Source organism: Salmo trutta, chromosome 21 (genome assembly GCF_901001165.1).
Source record: "Salmo trutta chromosome 21, fSalTru1.1, whole genome shotgun sequence".
NCBI classification, from domain to species: domain Eukaryota; kingdom Metazoa; phylum Chordata; class Actinopteri; order Salmoniformes; family Salmonidae; genus Salmo; species Salmo trutta.
Genome location: NC_042977.1, coordinates 26,352,177 through 26,376,270, shown reverse-complemented (window position 1 = coordinate 26,376,270; position 24,094 = coordinate 26,352,177). Strand labels below are relative to the sequence as shown.

General features: G+C 42.0%; 1 protein-coding gene across 1 annotated transcript in view; it reads left to right on the top strand.

The window, feature by feature from the left end:
- The window catches only part of LOC115157054 (junctophilin-1-like), a 31,842-nt gene extending 12,154 nt beyond the window's left edge, over positions 1-19,688 (top strand). Inside the window, exons 2-6 of the mRNA XM_029704940.1 lie at positions 4,451-5,213; positions 16,730-16,848; positions 18,173-18,861; positions 19,046-19,142; positions 19,360-19,688. Of these exons, the coding sequence (XP_029560800.1) occupies positions 4,451-5,213; positions 16,730-16,848; positions 18,173-18,861; positions 19,046-19,126 (1,652 nt within the window). The 3' untranslated portion in view covers positions 19,127-19,142; positions 19,360-19,688. The remainder of the gene's footprint in view (positions 1-4,450; positions 5,214-16,729; positions 16,849-18,172; positions 18,862-19,045; positions 19,143-19,359) is intronic.
- Positions 19,689-24,094: the final 4,406 nt, after the last annotated feature.

The window sequence follows — 24,094 nt, the reverse complement described above, 5'->3', positions numbered from 1 at the left end:
GGTACTGTCTTTCCAAGCTAGTCGGAAGACTTCCAGTTTGGTGTGGCTCCATTTCCGTTCCAATTTTCGAAGCTTGCTTCAGAGCTCGTGTATTTTCTGTATACCAGGGAGCTAGTTTCTTATGACAGATGTTTTTAATTTTTAGGGGTGCAACTGCATCTAGGGTATTGCGCAAGGTTAAATTGAGTTCCTCGGTTAGGTGGTTAACTGATTTTTGTCCTCTGACGTCCTTGGGTAGGCAGAGGGAGTCTGGAAGGGCATCAAGGAATCTTTGGGTTGTCTGAGAATTTATAGCACGACTTTTAATGCTCCTTGGTTGGGGTCTGAGCAAATTATTTGTTGCAATTGCAAACGCAATAAAATGGTGGTCCGATAATCCAGGATAATGAGGAAAAACATTAAGATCCACAACATTTATTCCATTGGACAAAACTAGGTCCAGAGTATGACTGTGGCAGTGAGTAGGTCCAGAGACATGTTGGACAAAACCCACTGAGTCGATGATGGCTCCGAAAGCCTTTTGGAGTGGGTCTGTGGACTTTTCCATGTGAATGTTAAAGTCAACAAAAATTAGAATATTATCTGCTATGACTACAAGATCCGATAGGAATTCAAGATCCGATAGGAATTTTTTTTTTGTAAATTGAAATTTGCTATCGTAAATGTTAGCAACACCTCCGCCTTTGCCGGATGCACGGGGGGTATGGTCACTAGTGTAACCAGGGGGTGAGGCCTCATTTAACACAGTAAATTCATCAGGCTTAAGCCATGTTTCAGTCAGGCCAATCACATCAAGATTATGATCAGTGATTAGTTCATTGACTATAACTGCCTTGGAAGTGAGGGATCTAACATTAAGTAACCCAATTTTGAGATGTGAAGTATCACAATCTCTTTCAATAATGGCAGGAATGGAGGAGGTCTTTATACTAGTAAGATTACTGAAGCGAACACCGCCATTTTTAATTTTGCCCAACCTAGATCGAGGCACAGACACGGTCTCAATGGGGAAAGCTGAGCTGACTACGCTGACTGTGCTAGTGGCAGACTCCACTAAGCTGGCAGGCTGGCTAACAGCCTGCTGCCTGGCCTGCACCCTATTTCATTGTGGAGCTAGAGGAGTTAGAGCCCTGTCTATGTTCGTAGATAAGATGAGAGCACCCCTCAGGCTAGGATGGAGTCCGTCACTCCTCAACAGGCCAGGCTTGGTCCTGTTTGTGGGTGAGTCCCAGAAAGAGGGCCAATTATCTACAAATTCTATCTTTTGGGAGGGGCAGAACACAGTTTTCAACCAGCGATTGAGTTGTGAGACTCTGCTGTAGACCTCATCACTCTCCCCAATCATGCAGTAACGTTACAGTGTACAGTCAGTAAGCACTTTAGCACTTACACTGGCGGGCCCCAGTGGCAATAAATGTATCAAACCAAAAGCTTACCTTGACATGGAGGAGTTCCAGTGTTGTGTTGGATAGTCATAGCCAGCTAGCTAACATAGCATCCCTCTGTTTGAGCAGGGTGTTTGAGTAAGCTAAACTAATAAGTGATACTGAAAGTGAAATGACGAAATCTCTCTCTCTCTTGCCTCTACTTCATCTTGGAAGAAATGAATTTGTTAAAAACTGTTCCAACTATTTTCTTTCTCTCTGAGTCAAATCAAATTGTATTTGTCACATACACGTGTTTAGCAGATGTTATTGCGGGTGTCACCACATTTTATGCACTGTAGTCTAGCTAGCTGTAGCTTATGCTTTCAGTACTATATTCATTCTCTGATCCTTTGATTGGGTGGACAACATGTCAGTTCATGCTGCAAGCGCTCTGATAGATTGTTGGACGTCCTCCGGAAGTTGTCATAATTACTGTGTAAGTCTATGGAAGGGGGTGAGAACCATGAGACTCCTAGGTTTTGTATTTTTAGTCAATGTACCCAGAGGAGGATGGAATCTAGCTGTCCTCCAGCTACACCATGGTGCTAGCCTACGGAGTGCTGTTGAGGCTACCAAAGACCATTGTAAAACAGTGTGTTTTAATCAATTAAAAAGGATCATTTTTTTAATGTTTTACCATTTTTATGAAATTCATTGAGGAGGTTGGGCCTCCATCTCTTCTGCTCTGCACTGTTTTAAGAAAAAGTTGCGCTGTTCACTGCAGCTGCATTGATGCGCTTTCCATAAAGATAGCCAGCCTTCCCTCCAGCTCCCAGGCGTATGCATGGTCCTAAAGTCAGCTCGCTAATACTGCTAAACTGCATTAGCCTTTTAATCGGGATTGGAATGATTTTATTAGCCTATTTTAAATGGTTGGTGTTGAGCTAGAGTATGACTGCCATACCCAATTGACGCCCCTGGGTACCTGAGTCAGCATATGATCAGTCAGCTTAGGAATCTGTGGGACAGTGGGAGTGTCACTCAACGAAATATAAACACTAGTCACTGACAAAAAGTGTCGTAATCTATCCTCCTAATGTGTTCAGACTGATTCATTTCACATAGCAAGACAGATGGAGTTAAGTTTAGCATGACCAACAAACTTCCCAATGTCTCAAGTTACTTCCATCTTTTAAAATAGTACATTATTCTCTGTGGAAGCTATGATGGACAGAGTGGCATATCGCCTTGAGTGCACACCAGAATGCAGTATGCATTTAGTCGCTGAAACGGTGGGAAGGCTTGAGATATCACAATTATGGTGGAAAGTCTATTTTGCACTTCCACCTTCAAACAAATATCTGAATGCCAAGAAAACAGTTGGAGTGTCAACTGAGGTTGTGAGGATGTCAAGTCAGTTAGTGTTATGGTGGTGGGTTCAACGTTACTGTTAGTGTGACAGCGTTGTTTTACTTCCACCTGAGCCATGTTTGAAATGAGTGACTTCTGCCGAACTGCAGTTCTTCCAATGCATCCTGTGTGCAGGAGGCATAAGGAATGCCAAATCAACCCCTAGATCCCTATGCATTTGTGGAGATTGCAGAGGATTTGACAGGTGTAAGCAATATGCTAATAGCTCAAACTTGCCCTCTGATAGGCTAGGTGGAAGTTTCACTACATCGCTTCAATACCAACAAAATGGTATTAGATCTCCACAAGTACATAGGGCATAGGGCCTAGTGGTTGATTTGGGATTGGGGTGTAGAATAAGTAGCCTACACTTCCCAGTCCCTCCTGACCTCCATGCCACGACCTGTTGCAGACAGGTTGTTACCATGGGTGGGAGCTCATCTTACAAAATATTTTAAGGCTAACATATCTGGACAACTGCACTTGTTGTAACCTCAATAGGCCCCATCTAATCATGGATAAGGGCACTACATAGTAATGGCTTCATTCTTGCCACCTTTCCATAACCTAAACATACAGTGCAACACACCAGTGGTACATAACTTAAATGATGTACCAGTGGTGTCCTATGCTTGTCTAGTATGTCTACTGCCATAAAGGCCATGTCTAGACTTGACAGTTCATGCAGCTTTAGTATTCAGATCATGGAATTCCAAATGTGTCATGCATCTATCTACACCACAGTGTGTCTGGATTCCCTTTTCCTGCTCTATATTCAAATGCCAGTATGCATTCTACAAACGGTGGAATAGGCAAAATATGATAATAACACATCAACAACCTCTGTAGCTAGCTAGCAAGCTAGCAAGCAATGCTAAAGGGATTGCAAATGGGTTAGCATAACTCTAGCCAAACTATTTTTTTCTTCCAAATATTAGCTCGCTGGCTAGATGGTAGACCACTCTGGTAGGCCTACATTATGATCAAATAACCACAGTAGCCTACTTTGCCACTGTTAAAACTGTAACTTAAAGCAGGTACAGCCTCAGTGTTCACTGTAAACACCCGCACCGGAAGTTGGACAAATTTTCACAACATTCAAAAAGTTTGCGCTCAGCAGACATTAAATTTGGTCAGTGCCGAAGAAAATTAGAGGGAAAATTGGTCTGGACCCATCTTTTCAATGCGATCTTCGTATTTTGATAGCAGAAATCGCATGTAAATGTCAAGTGTAGACACGACTAAAGACTGCCTGGCTTGGCATAACGCCAAGAGTATATTAATAGCAAATGATGAAGTGATAGTAAATCATGATACCAACAAAGACTGAAATATGAATCTCATCATGGACATGGTATCTTGTATGTGGTTTGGAAACATACAGCTCTGACTGACAGGAGAATCACAGTACCTGGGTAAAATTAGGTATTGGATGTGATTTTAATCCGTTCAATGGAAAGTTCCCAGTGTAACAGGGATATTATGGACATGTAGATATGTTTTCCACTTCAATTCCTTGAATTGACATTGGGCCAGTGTAAATAGATTTTCTAATCAACTCTAATATTAAAATGTTGTACGCCAAGTGATTATTCTGTGATCATGACAAAAATGTAGTTCATGATTTTCTTAATGTTTGTATTCATTCTTGACATTTTTTGTTCTCCTAACAGGTACATACCAGGGACAATGGATAGGAGGAATGCGACATGGATACGGTGTGAGACAAAGTGTGCCTTACGGGATGGCTACGGTTATTCGTTCGCCCCTCCGAACCTCGCTGGCCTCGCTCCGCAGCGAACAGAGCAATGGCACCGTCCTCCATGCCAACCTCGACCTGTCAGACAGCCCTGCCGGCATCAGAGGAGGCTTTGTTCTCAACTTCCACAGTGAAGGCGAAGGTGAGAAGAAAAAGGGCCTGTTTCGTAGAGGGTCCCTGTTCGGAAGCCTCAGAAACCTCCGAAAGTCAGACTCCAGGTCGTCCATATCGAGCAAACGCAGCTCTGCCCCCAGTGATGCCGCCAGCTCCATCAGCCGAATCAGCTCCAGTGATGCCAACTCCACCATCAGCTTTGGAGATGGAGTTGATGAGTACATGCCCCTGGAGGACAATGTAGATGCCACCACCACAGAGTCCTACATGGGGGAGTGGAAGAATGACAAGCGGAACGGCTTTGGTGTCAGCGAGCGCACCAACGGGATGAAGTATGAGGGTGAGTGGATGAACAACAAACGCCACGGCTACGGATGCACAATGTTCCCAGACGGCATCAAAGAAGAGGGGAAGTATAAAAACAATGTGTTGGCGCGAGGCATCAAGAAGCAGCTCATTCCTCTCAAAAACACCAAAACTAAACAGAAAGTGGATCGGGCTGTGGAAGGAGCCATACGGGCAGCAGCTATTGCCAGAACAAAAGTAGAAATAGCCACTTCAAGGTAATCACTTTCTCAATGTGTATGGTTGCATCTGAATTGACACCCTATTTCCTATACTACCCTACCAAGCAAAAAAACAGTAAATGCTCATTTGGTCGAAAATTAGTTAGTCATTTTTGCTACATTAAATACATGCTTAAACATGTGGAAAAGTATCCTGCCTCTATTGTATTGTGTTTTGGATTAAATGGGGGTAATGTTAGCAGTAACTGCATAAAGTTACTGTGAAACCAAGGTAAATAGAAGCCATTTTTCTCAGTTCCACGCTATGAGCAGTTACTGCCTTTTTGCTTGGTAGGGCAGTATACAGTGGACAACTTTTGACTAGAGCCTTATTGGCCCTGGTCGAAAGTAGTGCACTATATGGGGAAGGTTATCTTGGATTCTTGGGACATACTTACCCTAAACATAACCCTTCCCTAACCTTAATCCTTACCTTAACCGTTTTAAATGTCAACTTCAATGGGATGACGTCAGAGTTGGGACATCCCAAGGATCCCTTTAAGACTTTTCCATATGGGGAATAGGGTGCCATTTTGGACACAGCCAATGTTGTGGTGTTGTTGGTGGTAAATAATCCTACTGCTGCATGGGTTTCCAGGTTAGGACTGCTGATTGGGTGAAGTTGAATGCCTGACAGGTTGGGATTCTCAATGAGGGGTCAGGTTTTTATTGGTGTCACCTCATCCTACCTCTCCCATCTCTCTCCAACATTCTCCAACTCTTTCTCTCACTCACTCTCTCTCTCTCTCTCTCTCTCTCTCTCTCACACACACACACACACACAGTAACCTAATTGTGTTTAGACTGATTAATTTCACATAGCAAGACAGATGGAGTTGTGTTTGGCTTGACCAACAAACTTCCAGATCAGATCTGCTGATTGGGTTCAATTTAACCCGATCAGCCAAATAATACACAAAATAATACAATCGGTCAGGAGCCCGTTAAATGGCCGCCATTCCCTCCAGCGCCATTGTTTGCCCAATTACGCGCTGGTGGGGATATTTAAGACAACCCGAAAGCTGGTCTTTGCGATAACGTGGCTGGTTATGGCATAGATTATGACAAAGGAAGCGCAGCCTATCCAGCTGTGAGGCACAGTGCCCATATGCACACAGAACAAGAGATATGTGATTTTTGTGCCTGGAAACCACGTATTTAGAAACATTAAAAAAAAGTTTTTTCCCCCCATTTCGTTTTATTTGATTAAAAACCAAGCATAGCCTATCCTAGTTGTTTTGTCATCCCCAATGCATTCGCCAAGTTGTCAAGACTATCGATAAATGGTTTGGCTTATGAGACCAGTGAAAATAATTTTAATCACAAAAGCTGTATAAAAAGTTTGGCAGCAGCAAAACAGTAAGCAACAAACCCCTTTTTATCCATGTAGACTATTACATTTTTTTGAATGTATGTAAAAAATAAAAAAATCCATGTAGGCTATATGCCTATCATGGAACGAGAGATGAGATAATCTGTTGACACACTTATTTAGAAACATTGAAATTATTTTCCTGTAACAATTCCTTGTTTTCCATTTCGTTTGATAAAAAAACGAAGCCCTTAGTAGGAAACCCTTACGCTACTATAACAAAAGCTTGTTCAACACCAATGCGTCTGGTATCTTTCTTATCTTGGCCATGCGTTAGCCAAGTAGCCTATCTATGAAAGGTTACTAAATGCTCTACTCTTGAGGCTTTTGACGATATGCTTTTGCATTATTCACATAGGCCTACCTGCAGTGCATACTCCATTCGGCTTGTAGTCATCCCCATTTCTAAAGACACGCTCCTCCAAACATAAGAACATACATTTTGTCAGTCCTATAACACCATATAAACAGTAGGCCTAGGCTCGATCTTGCTTATTGAGAATGTGCCTCACACATACAATTGAATTTACGGGAGCCTAGTATTTTTTTATTTGAGAAGTGCGATGTGTAAAGGCCCATACTGGTTGGAGCCAATTACAACAATGTTGACTGTTAACTAGGGCTGACCCCAATTAGTTGACTGGTCGATTGTTTGGTCGTTAGGCTGTTGGTTGACCTTGAGTGTTTTCGTTGAGCACTAACAAATATATATATACAATAATCAGGTCACTTACACATATATGCTCCTATCTCAGTGAACTAATTGATTGCGGAGGCCTAGACTAAAGTCAAATTTATCCTTGATTCGAAAATGTGGTCGAAGGCTTTGCATGAAGGCATGCAGAGGCCAAATAGAGCTCTGTACCGCATCTCCATGCTGCCTCCCAAATGTCGTCACAATGCAGAGGGCTCTGAATAGCTCCGCATTGATATGATTGGTTGACGGTAGGTGGGGGCGCTACATCCTGTATAAACATAAACTCACTTCCTTGACAACAGCGCTGCACGTTCTGCGAAGCGCAAGAAGTATGAATGCCCTGACTTCTGCTGAGGCCATTCTTGCCCTGACTTCTGCTATTCTTGCCCTGACTTCTGCTGAGGCCATTCTTGCCCTGACTTCTGCTGAGGCCATTCTTGCTCTGACTTCTGCTGAGGCCATTCTTGCCCTGACTTCTGCTGAGGCCATTCTTGCCCTGACTTCTGCTGAGGCCATTCTTGCCCTGACGTCTGCTGAGGCCATTCTTGCTCTGACGTCTGCTGAGGCCATTCTTGCCCTGACTTCTGCTGAGGCCATTCTTGCCCTGACTTCTGCTGAGGCCATTCTTGCCCTGACTTCTGCTGAGGCCATTCTTGCCCTGACTTCTGCTGAGGCCATTCTTGCCCTGACTTCTGCTGAGGCCATTCTTGCCCTGACTTCTGCTGAGGCCATTCTTGCCCTGACTTCTGCTGAGGCCATTCTTGCCCTGACGTCTGCTGAGGCCATTCTTGCCCTGACGTCTGCTGAGGCCATTCTTGCCCTGACTTCTGCTGAGGCCATTCTTGCCCTGACGTCTGCTGAGGCCATTCTTGCCCTGACTTCTGCTGAGGCCAAATCACCGTAAATGTTGCATGGCCAATGCAGACGTCGGATTGACCATTCGCCCAGATGCAAAATGCACTTCTCTCTCCAGAATGCACTCTTTCCTGCCAATTTGTGCACATTCATTGTTTCATAACTTCATTGTGTGAATTGTTTGCGTTTGATTGTTACTGTATATCAATTTTCCATTACATATATCACCAGTAGTACATTTACCGTTAATTCCTATCATTTTTAATCTACAATGTTTGTTACTTTGGTTACGGTCATTTATTTTAATACATTCAATATTATTATTCCAATCTTCCTGTTCTCATTGTCGGAGTGGGCACATTGTTTGCAGAGTGCACAAACTATGCTACACTTGTGAGAAACAAGTTTTGGTTTATTTAATTCCATTTACGAGTTCTATCAATTTAGTCATTGTCTTTTGCTTGGAGCTCTCCTGTCAATGTTGAGTAAGGACGCGCACGCATAGAAGTAGGCCTATAGGCTGCCTGGCCTGCACGCAAATAGAGGCATATAAATGTGCCCATTTGGAGATCTGATAGTATTTCTGATTGGCTTAACGCACCACCACTAATGAGCTGTGGAGCTTCTCAAAGTAATGTTTTCTTCACCTCAAATAGCATGCAAACAAAGTCTGTTTTTACATCCATTGAGAATTACAAAAGTTCATCAATGTATTTAAAAATCTTTCCAGCTCTCTCCCTTTCGATAACCACTCAGCATGAACGTTAAAAATGTCAAGCTCTGATCCAGTGGAAATAGAATAGGCTTCTTATCAGTGCTTGACTTGGACTAAAATAGGTTCTGGGACTCATTTTGGGTGCTGGTACTGTTTATATTTATTTAGGTGCAGGAGCTCCACAATACTTTTGAGCTAATATTCTATAAGAGGGAAAGGCCGAATTGGAGTTGATGACAACGCAAAAATCGTCAATAACCTACAGAACTTGAGGAAAACCACATGCCGTATTTAGCCATGGAACACCTTGAGTGGCCAAGCCCTAAACCTACAACTTGTTTATTCATCAAAACCCAGCCCCTTAGAGCTACCGCTAACTTTCGCGCTCATTATAATGGCTGTGAACATAGCAAAAATATTTCTGACACCCACCCGGACCTTTAGCACTACTGCCAGCGCTTACATTTACCATTGCATTAGGTTTGTTAAAATAGAGCCCATGGTCTAAGTCGTCATGACGTGCCGTGGACTTGGAATTATTCCAAATTAAATTAAAGTTGAATTAGAAATAAAGACTCACTTAGAGATAAAACAATCACATGGTTAGTAGCCTATGTTGTCTATCATTTGGACAACGCTACATTAAACACCAACATTGATTAACTGCTTTATTGTCCTTTTATAGCATGGTGGTTGTTAAACACTAGTTTCTGAAGGGCATTCTAGAGCCTGCATTATTTTTCCTATAACGCACGGTATAATTGCATGGTATAATTCAATGGCTACAAAGTGCATTCTTACATGTTCTATTTTTGAGCTGCTTTTGAAAGCAAAGGTCGAATTAAAAACATTGGCATTGTTGAATTCGATTTTCATAATAGCAAGCTAGGATGATGGTTTGGTTAGCTAAGCTAGCAAGTCTGGTTGGTTACCAAGGCAACTACTGTAGCTATCTAGCTGGATAGTAAACTTAATTGCTACTTCAGTGGATGTTGTCACATTTATACTGGCAAATGAATACATTTCTAGAGGCAAATATGTTAATTCATAGCCATGGTATAAAAGGGATAGTCAACTCAGGGCTCCATGCATTCTCTGGAAAATAATGCAACTTCGTGGAAGGTCAATTACACTCCACTAATGTGTGGTGGAACACACCTTCCACATTGTGCATTATTTTCCAGAGAACACATAGCCCCTCGTTGATTATCCCTCACTGAATGCAATGCACAGAGATTAAATGATATACTACCATGTAAAACACCCACCCATATCTGTTTAAAGTATCACAATAGAGACTTTATTGCCATATCATGCCCACCCATCCCCCTTTCCTCATAATCTTCTTCTCTGATGAGAACCACTCATTAGCATGTTCTTTATCCTGATTTTCTGGCATCTGTATGAATTTTAATGAGGGCTCTCATATGTCACCACCACAACAACTCCTCCCGTCATGAAATATAAATGTGTCAGAGGCAGAATGTCTAAAATGAAGGTTTTGGTCTTTGAAGACTTGTGTGTCTGAGTTGATAAGCGTGGTAAGAGCTTTGGAAAGTGCAGAGTGGGTTCGGTTTGCGTCGCTTTCCCCATCATCTGGGTGGAAGCCCAGGGGAGCAAAGAAGGGAGGGAGTAGAGAGAGAGATGGAGAGAGAGAGGGGGGAGAGATGAAGGAGGGCAAGCCGTTCCAAGACCAGACCGGACGGTGTGTACTAACTGTGCCCTGCTCACATGTGAGGCCAGCAGCCACTAGTGTGTCAGTCAGCACTGAGCTCTGACTAAATAAGGCAAGGCAGGACTTGGCTTATCAACAGTTTACAGGAATACAGCAGCAGCTGAGCTGATACATTAGCCCATCTCTGTCCCACCATCGACTATCATCTGGTGGATTACTCAGTCTATCTGGTTGGGACTAGGTGTTGGAGTTTATCACTCACCTTTCCTCAGAACTCTCCTTAGACTTGCTAACAAGCTTCCAGTAAAGTTTCTTAAACTTGTTTTAAGTCGCCTTTTTTCAATTTGCCCTCGCTCGCTATATTTTCTCCCCAAGCCACGTGATGTAGTATAGCCTATGCTCACAGGCTTCAAAGCTTTAAAGAAGCCCACATTAAATCGCATCATGACTCCATGATGATAATGATATGAGTATGGGATAGTGGGGTAAGTTAAGCCTATTTTAACATTCAGGGGGGAAATTGCTTTGGACTTTTCCCATGTGGTTTCTTCCTTCACAGACTATGAAATGATGACAGCTTCCTAAATATTTGGTCAAATTATACATTTTGTGTATGATTTCCTAGAAACAAGGGTCGGCTCAATTCACCCCACTCTCCCTTACAACTTGTTGTACTCCTCATTGTAACTATGTAAGTATCGGTACAATTCTCTCTATAACAGAGTTCTACCATGATTCATTCAACAGCACAACGACTCTATATGCATATGAAGTTCTCATTATTCACAATGATTCACTGTCTGCGAGACTGTCAGCTGTTTACAGGTAGCAAAGCCAATTGCACATAATAAAGACTCCTCAATGCACACTAAGGTTCTGTAGTCATGTGCCCCCTAAAGTTGGTGAAATGCACTTTCATAGTCAGTACTTGAAAAAGAGAAGGTCCACAATCTTGAAGGTTGAAAAAGCAAATGTTTCGTCTTTGTGAGCTTCATCGGTGTCAAACATGTCTGAAGTAAAACTTTAATTTATATCCACCTTAATTCAAAAAGTGAACACCTCAAAGATGCTGAAAGGATACATTCAGTTCAAGAGACACAGTGTGAGTCCTCCTGCGCTCTGTATTCAGAGGCCCTGAAGGACACTTATACAAACAGATGTAAAACCAACTACCTCTTATTGAGCTGTTTATAAAGAAACACCATTGAACTAACCTTGAAGGTCTTGTATCACTGTACCATTGAAATAAATCATGATAAATATAAAGAAGTCTTTTATGGTATTCCGTATGTCATCACATGAGAATGGTTTGTTTTGAAAAACAATTTTACTTGAAAGAAAGTGAATGCAACACATACACTACATGACCAAAAGTATGTAGACACCTGCTCTCGAACATCTTATTCCAAAATCATGGGCATTAATATGGAGTTGGTCCCCCCTTGCTGCAATAACAGCCTCCACACTTCTGGGAAGGCTTTCCACTAGTTGTTGGAACATTGCTGTGGGGACTTGCTTCCATTCAGCCACAAGAGCATTAGTGAGGTCGGACACTAATGTTGGGCGATTAGGCCTGGCTCGCAGTCGGCGTTCAAATTAATCCTAAAGGTGTTCGATGGGGTTGAGGTCAGGGCTCTGTGCAGGCCAGTCAAATTCTTCCACACCGATCTCGACAAACCATTTCTGTATGGACCAAAGCTTTGTGCACAGGGGCATTGTCATGCTGAAACAGGAAAGGGCCTTCCGCAAACTGTTGCAATAAAATGGAAGCATAGAATCGTCTAGAATGTCATTGTATGGTGCAGCGTTAAGATTTCCTTTCACTGGAACTAAGAGGCCTGAACAATGAAAAACAGCCCCAGACCATTATTCCTCCTCCACCAAACTTTACAGTTGGCACTATGCATTCGGGCAGGTAGCATTCTCCTGGCATCCGCCAAACCCAGATTCATCTGTCAGACGGTGAAGCGTGATTCATCACTCCAGAGAGCACGTTTCCACTGCTCCAGAGTCCAATGGCGGTGAGCTTTACACCACTCCAGCCGACACTTGGCATTGTGCATGGTGATCTTAGGCTTGTGTGCGGCTGCTCAGCCATGGAAACCCATTTCATGAAGCTCCCGACGAACAGTTCTTGTGCTGACGTTGCTTCCAGAGGCAGTTTGGAACTCGGTAGTGAGTGTTGCAAACGAGGACGGACGATATTTACGCGCTATGCACTTCAGCACTCTGCGGTCCCATTCTGTGAGCTTGTGAGGCCTACCACTTCACGGCCGAGCCGTTGTTGCTCCTAGACGTTTCCACTTCACAAAAACAGCACTTGCAGTTCACCGGGACAGCTCTAGAGGGCAGAAATTTGACAAACTGACTTGGCATCCTATGACTGTGCCACATTGAAAGTCACTTAGCTTTTCAGTACGGGCTACTCTACTGCCAATGTTTGTCTAAGGAGAATGCATGGCTGTGTGCTCAATTTTATACACATGTCAGCAATGGTTATGGCTGAAATAGCCGAATCCCCTAATTTGAAGGGATGGTCACATACTTTTGTATATATAGTGTATACAGTGCATTCGGAAAGTATTCAACCCCCATTACTTTTTCAACATTTTGTTATGTTACAGTCTTATTCTAAAATGGATTAAATTGTTTGTATTCCCTCATCAATCTACACACAATACCCAAATTGACAAAGCAAAAACAGGTTTTTAGAAATTGTAGTAAATGTATTAAAAATAAAAAACTTAAATATGACATTTGCATAATTATTCAGACCTTTTAGTCAGTACAGTCGTGGCCAAAAGTTTTGAGAATTACACAAATATTAATTTTCAAAGTCTGCTGCCTCAGTTTGTATAATGGCAATTTGCATATACACCAGAATGTTATGAAGTGTGATCAGATGAATTGCAATTAATTGCAAAGTCCCTCTTTGCCATGCAAATGAACTGAATCCCCAAAAAACATTTCATCTGCATTTCAGCCCTGCCACAAAAGGACCAGCTGACATCATGTCAGTGATTCTCTCGTTAACACAGGTGTGAGTGTTGACGAGGACACGGCTGGAGATCACTCTGTCATGCTGATTGAGTTCGAATAACAGACTGGAAGCTTCAAAAGGAGGATGGTGCTTGGAATCATTGTTCTTCCTCTGTCAACCATGGTTACCCTCAAGGAAACACGTGCAGTCATCATTGCTTTGCACAAAAAGGGCTTCGCTGGCAAAGATATTGCTGCCAGTAAGATTGCAAGAACTTCAAGGAGAGCGGTTCAATTGTTGTGAAGAAGGCTTCAGGGCACCCAAGAAAGTCCAGCAAACGCCAGGGCCATCTCCTAAAGTTGATTCAGCTGCGGGATCGGGGCACCACCAGTACAGAGCTTGCTCAGGAATGGCAGCAGGCAGGTGTGAGTGCATCTGCACGCACAATGAGGCGAATACTTTTGGAGGATGGCCTGGTGTCAAAAAGGGCAGCAAAGAAGCCACTTCTCTCCAGGAAAAACATCAGGGAGAGACTGATATTCTGCAAAAGGTACAGGGATTGGACTGCTGAGGACTGAGGTAAAGTCATTTTCTCTGATGAATCCCCTTTCCGATTGATTGGGGCATCCGGAAAAAAGCTTGTCCGGAGAAGACAAGGTGAGCGCTACCATCAGTCCTGTGTCATGCCAACAGTAAAGCATCCTGAGACCATTCATGTGTGGGGTTGCTTCTCAGCCAAGGGCGTGGGCTCACTCACAATTTTGCCAAAGAACACAGCCATGAATAAAGAATGGTACCAACACATCCTCCGAGAGCAACTTCTCCCAACCACCCAGGAACCGTTTGGTGACGAACAATGCCTTTTCCAGCATGATGGAGCACCTTGCCATAAGGCAAAAGTGATAACTAAGTGGCTCGGGGAACAAAACATCGATATTTTGGGTCCATGGCCAGGGAACTCCCCAGACCTTAATCCCATTGAGAACTTGTGGTCAATCCTCAAGAGGCGGGTAGAAAAACAAAACCATACAAATTCTGAAAAACTCCAAGCATTGATTAAGCAAGAATGGGCTGCCATCAGTCAGGATGTGGCCCAGAAGTTAATTGACAGCATGCCAGGGCGGATTGCAGAGGTCTTGAAAAAGAAGGGTCAACACTGCAAATAATGACTCTTTGCATTAACTTCATGTAATTGTCAATAAAAGCCTTTGACACTTATGAAATGCTTGTAATTATACTTCAGTTTTCCATAGTAACATCTGACAAAAATATCTAAAGACACTGAGGCAGCAGACTTTGTGAAAATGTATATTTGTGTCATTCTCAAAACTTTGGCAGCGATTACAGCCTAGAGCCTTTTGGGTATGACGCTACAAGCTTGGCACACCTGTATTTGGGGAGTTTCTCCTATTCGTCTCTGCAGGCCCTCTCAAGCTCTGTCATATTGGATGTGGAGTGTTGCTGCACAGATATTTTCAGATCTATCCAGAGATGTTTGATCGGGTTCAAGTCCGGGCTCTGGCTGGGCCACTGAAGGACATTCAGAGTCTTGTCCCGAAGCCACTCCTGCATTGTCTTGGCTGTGTGCTTAGGGTCATTGTCCTGTTGGAAGGTGAACCTTTGCCCCAGTCTGAGTTCCTGAGCACTCTGGAGCAGGTTTTCATCAAGGATCTCTCTGTACTTTGCTCTGTTCATCTTTCCCTCGATCCTGACTAGTCTCCCAGTCCCTGCCACTGAAAAACATCCCCACAGCATGATGCTGCCACCACCATGCTTCACCGTAGGGATGCTTGGCATTCACGCCAAAGATAACCTTGTTTCTCATGCTTTGAGAGTCCTTTAGGTGCCTTTTGGCAAACTCCAATTGGGCTGTCATGTGCCTTTTACTGAGAAATGGCTTCTGTCTGGCCACTCTACCATAAAGGCATGATTGGTTTGAGTGCTGCAGAGACGGTTGTCCTTCTGGAAGGTTCTCCCATCTCCACAGAGAAACTCTAGAGCTCTGTCAGTGACCATTGGGTTCTGGGTCACCTCCCTGACCAAGGCCCTTCTCCCGCTATTTCTCAGTTTGGCCGGACGGCCAGTTCTAGGAAGAGTCTTGGTGGTTCTAAACTTCTTCCATTTAAGAATGATGGAGGCCACTGTGTTCTTGTGGACCTTCAATGCTGCAGATTTTTTTTGGTGCCCTTCCGCAGGTCTGTGCGTTGACACAATCCTGTCTCGGAACTCTACGGACAATTCCTTCAACCTCATGGCTTGGTCTTTGCTCAGACATGCATCGTCAACTGTGGGACCTTATATAGACAGGTGTGTGCCTTTCCAAATCATGTCCAATCAATTGAATTTATCACAGGTGGACTCCAATAAAGTTGAAGAAACATCAAGGATGATCAATGGAACAAGATGCACCTGAGCTAATTTTTGAGTCTCATAGCAAAGGGTCTGAATACTTTTATAAATAAGGTATCTGTTTTACATTTTTAATAGATTTGCAAAAAAATCGAGAAACCTGTTTTCGCTTTGTCATAATGAGATGTTGTAGATTGAAGATTAAAAAAAACAATTTTAGAATTAGGCTGTAATGTAACAAAATGTGGAAGTCACTGGGTCTTAATACTTTCCGAATGCACTGTATCGAAGTTGGAAAAAAAAGTTTAATCAGAAATGACAAAAATAATGGTTTTGATGAATGACAATGCTTTCTATAGAATATCACACAACGGATATGGCATGTCAAACTATTTAGTGTTTTCAATATTCGTTTTAATGCTAAGAGTGTGAGGCTGTATGATAATTAAATTATACAAGTGAATGGTTATCCGACTACTTCTAATATGATTTAATGTTGGAAAAAGCTGCTGCTCCAACAGCATTTATTGGGAACACTGGAGGATCACTGAGCTCTCCACCCTATAAGCCACTTAAGACAGTGTCTGTCTGGATGGCCCAGAGGCATGCAGTGCTTCTTCACCCTCTTAGACCTGGCTTCAAGTAGTATTTGAAATGTTTGTTATAGTTTAGCTGTGTCTGATTGGGCTTGTCTGGAGCAATGAACCCAATAGAATAGTCCCATAAATACAAACCCTGCAGATCTTACACTCTCAAACAACATGCTCAAACAAACACTTATAGTATGTAAAAGTAAACAAATACTATTTCAACCTTGGTATGTACCCTTCCCAGTCTAACCAGCTCTTATTCTGCTTTGCATTCATCCAGAACAGCTCACGCCAGGACTAAAGGTGACGCTGCTGACCAGGCTGGTCAGTCAGCCAGTCAGGACTCTGACATCGCCAGGGCAGTGGCTAGGGATCTGTCCCCCAACTTCCATCAGCCAGGTAACCCAACATACTGTACCCAACTAGGCCCCAGCATCTATCTATCTCACAGCCCCTTGTTATAATCCCCTTTGTCCAATTTCCTTTGTGTCTGGGTTGTGGGTTTCTCTTTATCTTCTGTCTGGGGCAGATGTATATGCAAATTTTAAAATGCTAATCTATTTAGGGAGGAACATATAATTAGTATAATTTACCTTGGGGTCTTTTTTATCCTCAGAAAAAAAATGTCATTTTTGGGGGGGACACCAAGTGTCACAGATTTATGAGTACAATATTTTGTATTAGAGTGAACATGGTTCTGTGGCATTGATGTATGTATACGTACATACTGTACAGCATATTCTTCTACTAAGGAATATCTTTTTTTCGGCAAGATAATTATTTAAATATATAGATCGGTACTTTTGTCAGCCTGCTTAGTTTTATGAGAGGGTGGTTCTTCAGTGTTCGTGTTACATTCTAATGCATGTTCAGCTCCTGTATGCATGAAGGTCAGTGGGCTTATATCATTATGCTTTTTGAGCATTCCTCTTTTTACCACATGGTCTTGCTCAGGTCTGGCCCATATAGCCTTGCTAAATCTGTGACACTTGACCTGACATCAGGATAGTGTAGATCACTGACTCCTAACAACCAGGTTCAATAGCCAGCCTGCTTGTGATCTGTAATCTATTTCATTTGAATGATTCCTTAACTTTTTCTTAATGCCCCATACATGTCTTAATTATTTACCGTTGTGCTTTGATGAGCTTTTTATGAACAACTGCTGAGCTTGTAGAGATGTAGTAAGTGATCTTAGCACTTGCTATTAATAGTAGAACAAATGTAATATTATGAACCATGATTCCATTTGATTACACTGCTTGCGTCAGAAAGGTGTTAACTTCGTTGGCTTGCGGGCTCATGTCAGCTGTGTTACAGCGTCGGCCTCATCAGTGGTCAGGAGAATGTCGAGAATGCTTGGAACCTTTAATCGGAATCATAAACCAACTGGGACAGCTTTGAAACTCCATTAAGGAACAAATACTCGATATGTGAAATCATGGACGCAGAAAAGGCATCCTAACCATGAGCTAACTGACAGTGAATAAATGTGAATTTATCATTCACCAAAAGCAACACATACATAATATGTAGGTGTGTGTATCTCTGTATTTCAAATTAGGATTCAGCACTAAATACTTGAGTGTTTGTTGATAGTGATATAAACACACAGTATTCATTCAAACGTTGTGATATTAGATCACTGTGTATATGCTACAAATTGACTAAGTATAGATAAAAGGACTGTATATCATGATAATAACGTCCTTCCATTTTCTAGGCCCTGATTATATAAAGCAGAGGTTCAACGAACCGATTGAACCTATTGTTCAAGAGGAGAAGAAAGAAAAGACCCCTTCAAGTAGTCCTCATTTCTACCGTAAAGGCACAACCCCAGACAACTCTCCCACCGCGAGTCCACAGTCCTCTCCCCCACCAACACCCCCGTCAACACATACCCCGGAGCCCAAGAAGAGCTTCTTCAGCAAGCTCGCCCCCAAGCCAGGGAAAGAGAACAAGACCCCCGCAGCAGAGAGCCAGCTCCCGGTCATCACAAAGGCAGTGTCTAAGACATCGTTGAAACAGGAAGTAAGACAGGAATTGCCTCAACCGAAACCGTTCAAAATGGAGGAGTCAGTCCCCACCAGCCCTGGCAATGGACAGCTGCACACTGACACTGAGTACCATGGCTACTATGTGAAGGCAGACGTGAAGATCCCTCAAGACGAACCTGAGGATGTAGATGAGCATGTTACCCTGTCCGCCCTCACCCGGATGCCACCGCCAGCAAAACCTATGGCGCAGTACAGGACACCCACCCCAAAACCTATAGCGCCAAAGTCGGTATCCAAAGAAAGCAAACCTGAATCAAGACTTAAGAAACTCGATTCGTATAAGCCAAGAAGTCTAGCAGAAACTAGGAAACAAGCCAGCTTGGAGATCACCACGGATTTCGTAGAGGAAGAGTCAGTAAGTAACTAAATACTGTATGATGATGAAAATGGGAAAACTGAAGCAAAGAGAAATAAATGTGTCATTTCAGAACAACGTGTGAAACATCAAAGGTAGTCTAATATTTTCAGTGATAATGCCTAGCTAACTTTAAAAATGCCATTTTTTAAATGTTCTCCTGAATCTCTTTTCTACTTCACAGGGTCCAAACTCAATACTGGTTGCCCTTGTAATGCTGTTGAATATTGGTCTAGCAATTATTTTTGTCCATTTTTTAACCTGACGAAATCTGAACTGAGGTAAGAATCAACTCAATAACATCTATTCAGATGTTATAAATTGTAGAGCATTGTGATACAGTAATTTATGTTCCATGACATTTTTAAATGTAACATAAAGTAAAAGAAAAGTTTACCTAAAGAGTAAATTGCAAGTTTTACATTAAATATTAAGATACAGTAAGCCTGAATGTGATTCAACATAACTATTGACCCTCCTACTGTTTTCAATCTTCAGTGAACTCATCCAAACTAGTGGCGCAGGCCCCTATCTCTGCAGTTGCGTCAATGGCCTTTAAAAATGGCGCCGGTCAGGCACAGACACAGGCAAAGAAGGACTGGAAATAGAGTGAAACACGGGAGAAAGATGAGAACAGGACCATTCGGCCCCGACGCTGCCCCGTTTTGCTGGCGATGATTTGTGACACGCTTAGGTTCTGTGAAAGCTGAAGCAAGCAGTCATTGCGAAAGCAAGAAGAAATATCTGCTGATCCAAGCTGTTACCAGTCAAGTGCGTTGCCACTCCATCTGCCCTGACAGGGGGAATGTGGAGAGGGAGGGGGGGGGGGGGGGGCTTGACAGGATATGTTCGGAGATGCACTTTTAGTTGACGGAAGCTAACAGCTGCCTTACTATTTTGCCATCTGACGTTTTAGTGGGTAGAGGCAGTGCACAAGGCTGCCAGAGGAATGTGTTTCGGCAGACTTTGCTGCCGTGGGAGTGTTTCTCTGTGTTTGCTATAATATTCACTTGGTACATAAGAAATCATATTTTTTTTAAAGTCGCACTCACCAGTCTTATTCCATTCCCCAGCCTTATCTAACTTCTCCTGTTGAGACATGCTTGTGCGTGGGCCGTTTCAAGTGCATTTGTTTTGTGTATTTGTTAGTAACTGTTCGTTTTTTCATGTTTTTTCCTTTGTTTATCCTTAGGTATTACAAATTATTAAGAGAGCGTTTTATTTATTTAAGTCTAGTCCATGCATTTCTCAAACTTTTTTAAGATCCTTCAAATCCAAAAGGAATTTCCCTAACGCCTATGCTACACAAAGCACTTCTCATTTGAAATAAATTGAAATGTTTAATTCCAGTTATTTCTACATTGTCAAATTTGAGAGTAATGTATATGAAATTGAAGCATCTTAGCAGTATACAAACACAGATTGTGCGTTAACTTTTGACGAACCAGCTTGTTTTTTACTAACCAGCTATTGGCTGGCTACATGTAACACAAATGTATGAGATTACATAGTTAATCAACACTGATTTGTGATTGAAAAAAAATTGACATTTATTTTCTGATTAAGGGCTAACTGGTGATATTGAATAACTTTCCTCCTGATTCAAGTTGTATCTATCTTTAACCAGGCACTGATACGGTTTGTTAACGTAGCTAGTCATTGACACTGTTATTTCTGCACACTGACCCTATATTGCATCAAATGAGTTGTTTGTAATTTGATTGATTTTAACATAAAAACAAAAGGGCTGTAGTTTTGGAAGTGGGTTGCACTTCGTTAGATATTTTTCTTTTTTCATTGTGCAATCAAGGATCAATGTCCCCCAAAAATAGTGGTCTAAATTGTTTTGTGAGATAAAGGCTTAATGGTTAATTTTGCAATTGTACATTGTCAAATGGAGGCATAATGACTTGCCAACTTGATTTTTTCTTCCTTTGTTCAAATTTGTATTGATTTATTGCCACATGAATATGACATATACAGTAGACTGGCGCATGAAGAGAATACATTAGAATACCGTGAATAGTTTGGTTTGATTTTAATATGAAAATATGCAATTGTGTCTTGTAGAATATCGTTGAGGAGGTGTTTGATTTAGTCATATATGAGTAAACTATTTGTGCATGGGTTGGTTGATGAAAGTCACATTTGTTGCTTAATAGTTGAGTCTTTAATTTGGCCCGAGCCAACACCCCACCAACATTGGACCTCATCCTAACTTGCACCGTTGTGAAAGAAGTCCAATGTTCAGAGCCCCTTTCTGCAATTACACCTTGTTATGTGTGTTGAATACATTCAGATAGAGTAAATGGTTGGCTAAATGTTTAGATGAGTATCTGTCAGGACTGTTAGAACATTAGAATGTTCCAGTTTACTTAGGGGAAGACAGAGGAGAGGGAGTGCATTGGTCTTAAATATGAAAGTCTAATTACTGTATTTTGTCATCAATGTATTATTAATATTATTTTGTGCCTAGTTAGCTAAGCATGAAGATGTATTTTTATTTTTGGAATAATAAATGTTATTTTTTCTCAGTTAAAGTTGAATAAATAGTATGAAATGTATCATATTTATAAAAGCGTACATTTTAGTTAACTGTTGACAGGTGTAGGAGATGCATTTTCACTGGTTATGGTAACATGTTCATCGCAACATTGCTAAGAGTATGGTATGAGGAGTTGAAGAATGTGTTAGTTGGATTTCAGGGCAGTAACATTGCGATGTTTTACAGAGGTTTGGTCATAGACTGCCACAGAGAGTATGTGAGATGGGAAGAAGTATCAGAAGGGAAAATGCCTCCAGATATATTTATTACTACTTCTCTGAATGTAAAGTAATAAAGAACACTTAGAGCACAGCGTTAAAGAGCACAAGCAACGTTCAAAGTTGAAAGTACAACGATGAATGATCAATAAATGTATTTTTCTTGTCTAAACTGTATTTGCACACAGCTATGTATAAGGCTATTTTCTACTAATTGTACCTGATGCTCCATACATTTTTTTTGCCCAAAATGAGGAGCTGTTGTTACTTTTGAAAGGCAAAGTAATAGTCGTTTTATGTATGATTGTATTTTTCTAAAATGTGTTTTGGAAAACTAGCCTGTAAACTTTTGGAAAAATGTAACTTACCATTTGATAGATATTTTTAATTTGTGATTTTAATATCAAATCAATATTTATGAACTGTTGCCAGGCTTACGAAGAATATCACTGAATATAAAATAAACAACAAGAAGCTATATTGGACAACAAGTGTTGATATTTATGATCTTCTGACTACAATGATTTTAATGGATTTTGGGGCAGTTGTTCCCCCCATTAAGAATTAAAAGAACGTTTACATCATTTTTTATGTGTCTGTCCAATTTTGTGTGGGGGCTGCTTTCTTTTGTCTTTCATCAGAAGTTGGATCAGTGAAGGTAAGGAGGCTATCTGAAAAGAGACATCATTTGACCATAGATCTACATGTGTTAGTGATATCCCACTCGGTTTCATGTTAATGTTGTATGTTTTATGGTTCTCATTCCAAAACCCTGGATGTAGCACTTTGAATTACGGTCCATTGTTTTTACTCAAGCATACTGATGTAATACTTCAAATGATTAAACTTCATTTTAACGTTGGTGGTGAGAGGATGGGGGGAATTCCCCTTTGCCCTATGGCTGGCCTGCCATAGCAGAAGGGGTACTATTTTATTAGGAGCAGTCTAACCCCCCCCCTCCCCCCAGAGTGAAAATTGGCCCTGGTCTCAGGGATTGCTGCGGTTATCCTGAGACTAAAATAGTGTACAACAGCTGCTGCTGGGAGAGTGTCACATTTGAAGGCAATGGAAGAGGTTGCGGATTTCTCTCTGTATGTACTCTGCTCACATCGCAGTGTGTATCAGCGAATGGAAGGAAGGTCACTGACAAACTGTTTTTGATCCATTCTCTTTGTGTTTCCAGACAACCACTGTGAGTGACAGCGGTTCAGTGGAAACAGGCCCATATAATGAATGTATTGCAGCCATGGCAACTCCTTATACTGTTCCTCTAGGAGAGAAAGCCTCCTGAGAGTCCATAAGCTTTGAAGCACTAAAACATTTCACACTGAGTATTCTATTTTTCTGTCCCCACTGTCCACAATTTTCTCAACAGTCATTACTCCACGCATAAGCCTGATTGACCATACTGAAATCACAACAGGAGTACGATTGACATGTCTTTAACAAATCCTGCATGCATGTACTCTCCATCCCCTTGCTACACAAGGAACACGTGATGTGAAAGCATACATGGCAACTGGAAAGAAGCAGCAGGATTCTAGATGATTCTGGCATTGCATCTAGTAACTTATGCCAGAAACTTAATTGCACTTACACTGTCGGGAGACCTGTTTCAGACAATCCTACGCAGGTGTTATTCTATTTCCAAAAGCCCTCCCATCCAACAATCCCTTAACTAATCTACTGTTCTCATCTGATCTTTGGTCGTGGCTGAAGTCTCGAACAAAAAGAAAGGGTTCGTAAACATAGACTGTGTGCAATTTCAGAGATATTTTTTTTGTGGGAATAGCCAAGGTCAAACAGCGTAAGTTACAGGCGTATTGCTGGCATGTGAACGGGAGACAGTGACAAACCCCAAACATCTCCAACTACACACACACACACTCATATTTCATCACTTCTTGTGTGGGATAACAGACACATTTACTTTTCACCAAGTCAACTGTGTCAATTCTCATTGTGCTCAAAGTTTAAAGCATTTGTTTATTTATTCAAGGTAATATATACATTAAAATCATATTAAAAGTATATAAAATAATAACACACATTTCACATGTATTCATTAGTTGAAGGTGTTGAAAGTCTCATCACATTTAAAACTTAACTTCATAAAAAACATGCTCGGAAAAAGTTGCTTCTCCGCCCTGGTCAAAATGGCAGCCGTTACAGCTGGTAATACATTCTGGGGGCCTGAGGAGGCTCCTTAATTAACCCTGCCCACTCCAGCCCATTCACCCCCCAACTCGCATGCTTGTTCTGCTCCATTAAACTTCAACCCCCCCTTTTCCCCAATAGAGCGAGATTGATAGGCCCTGGGGGTCAAAACTCTGAGGTCGTCCCGTCTGCACGGTGGCACCTGCTCTTCCCTGTCAGGAGCGCAACATTGCCCCCACCCGCCGGCTGCCTGCGGGGCTGCTAGCTACCACTTCAAGCCCACTGTCAAGTTCCTCACAGCCAAGGCACGCTT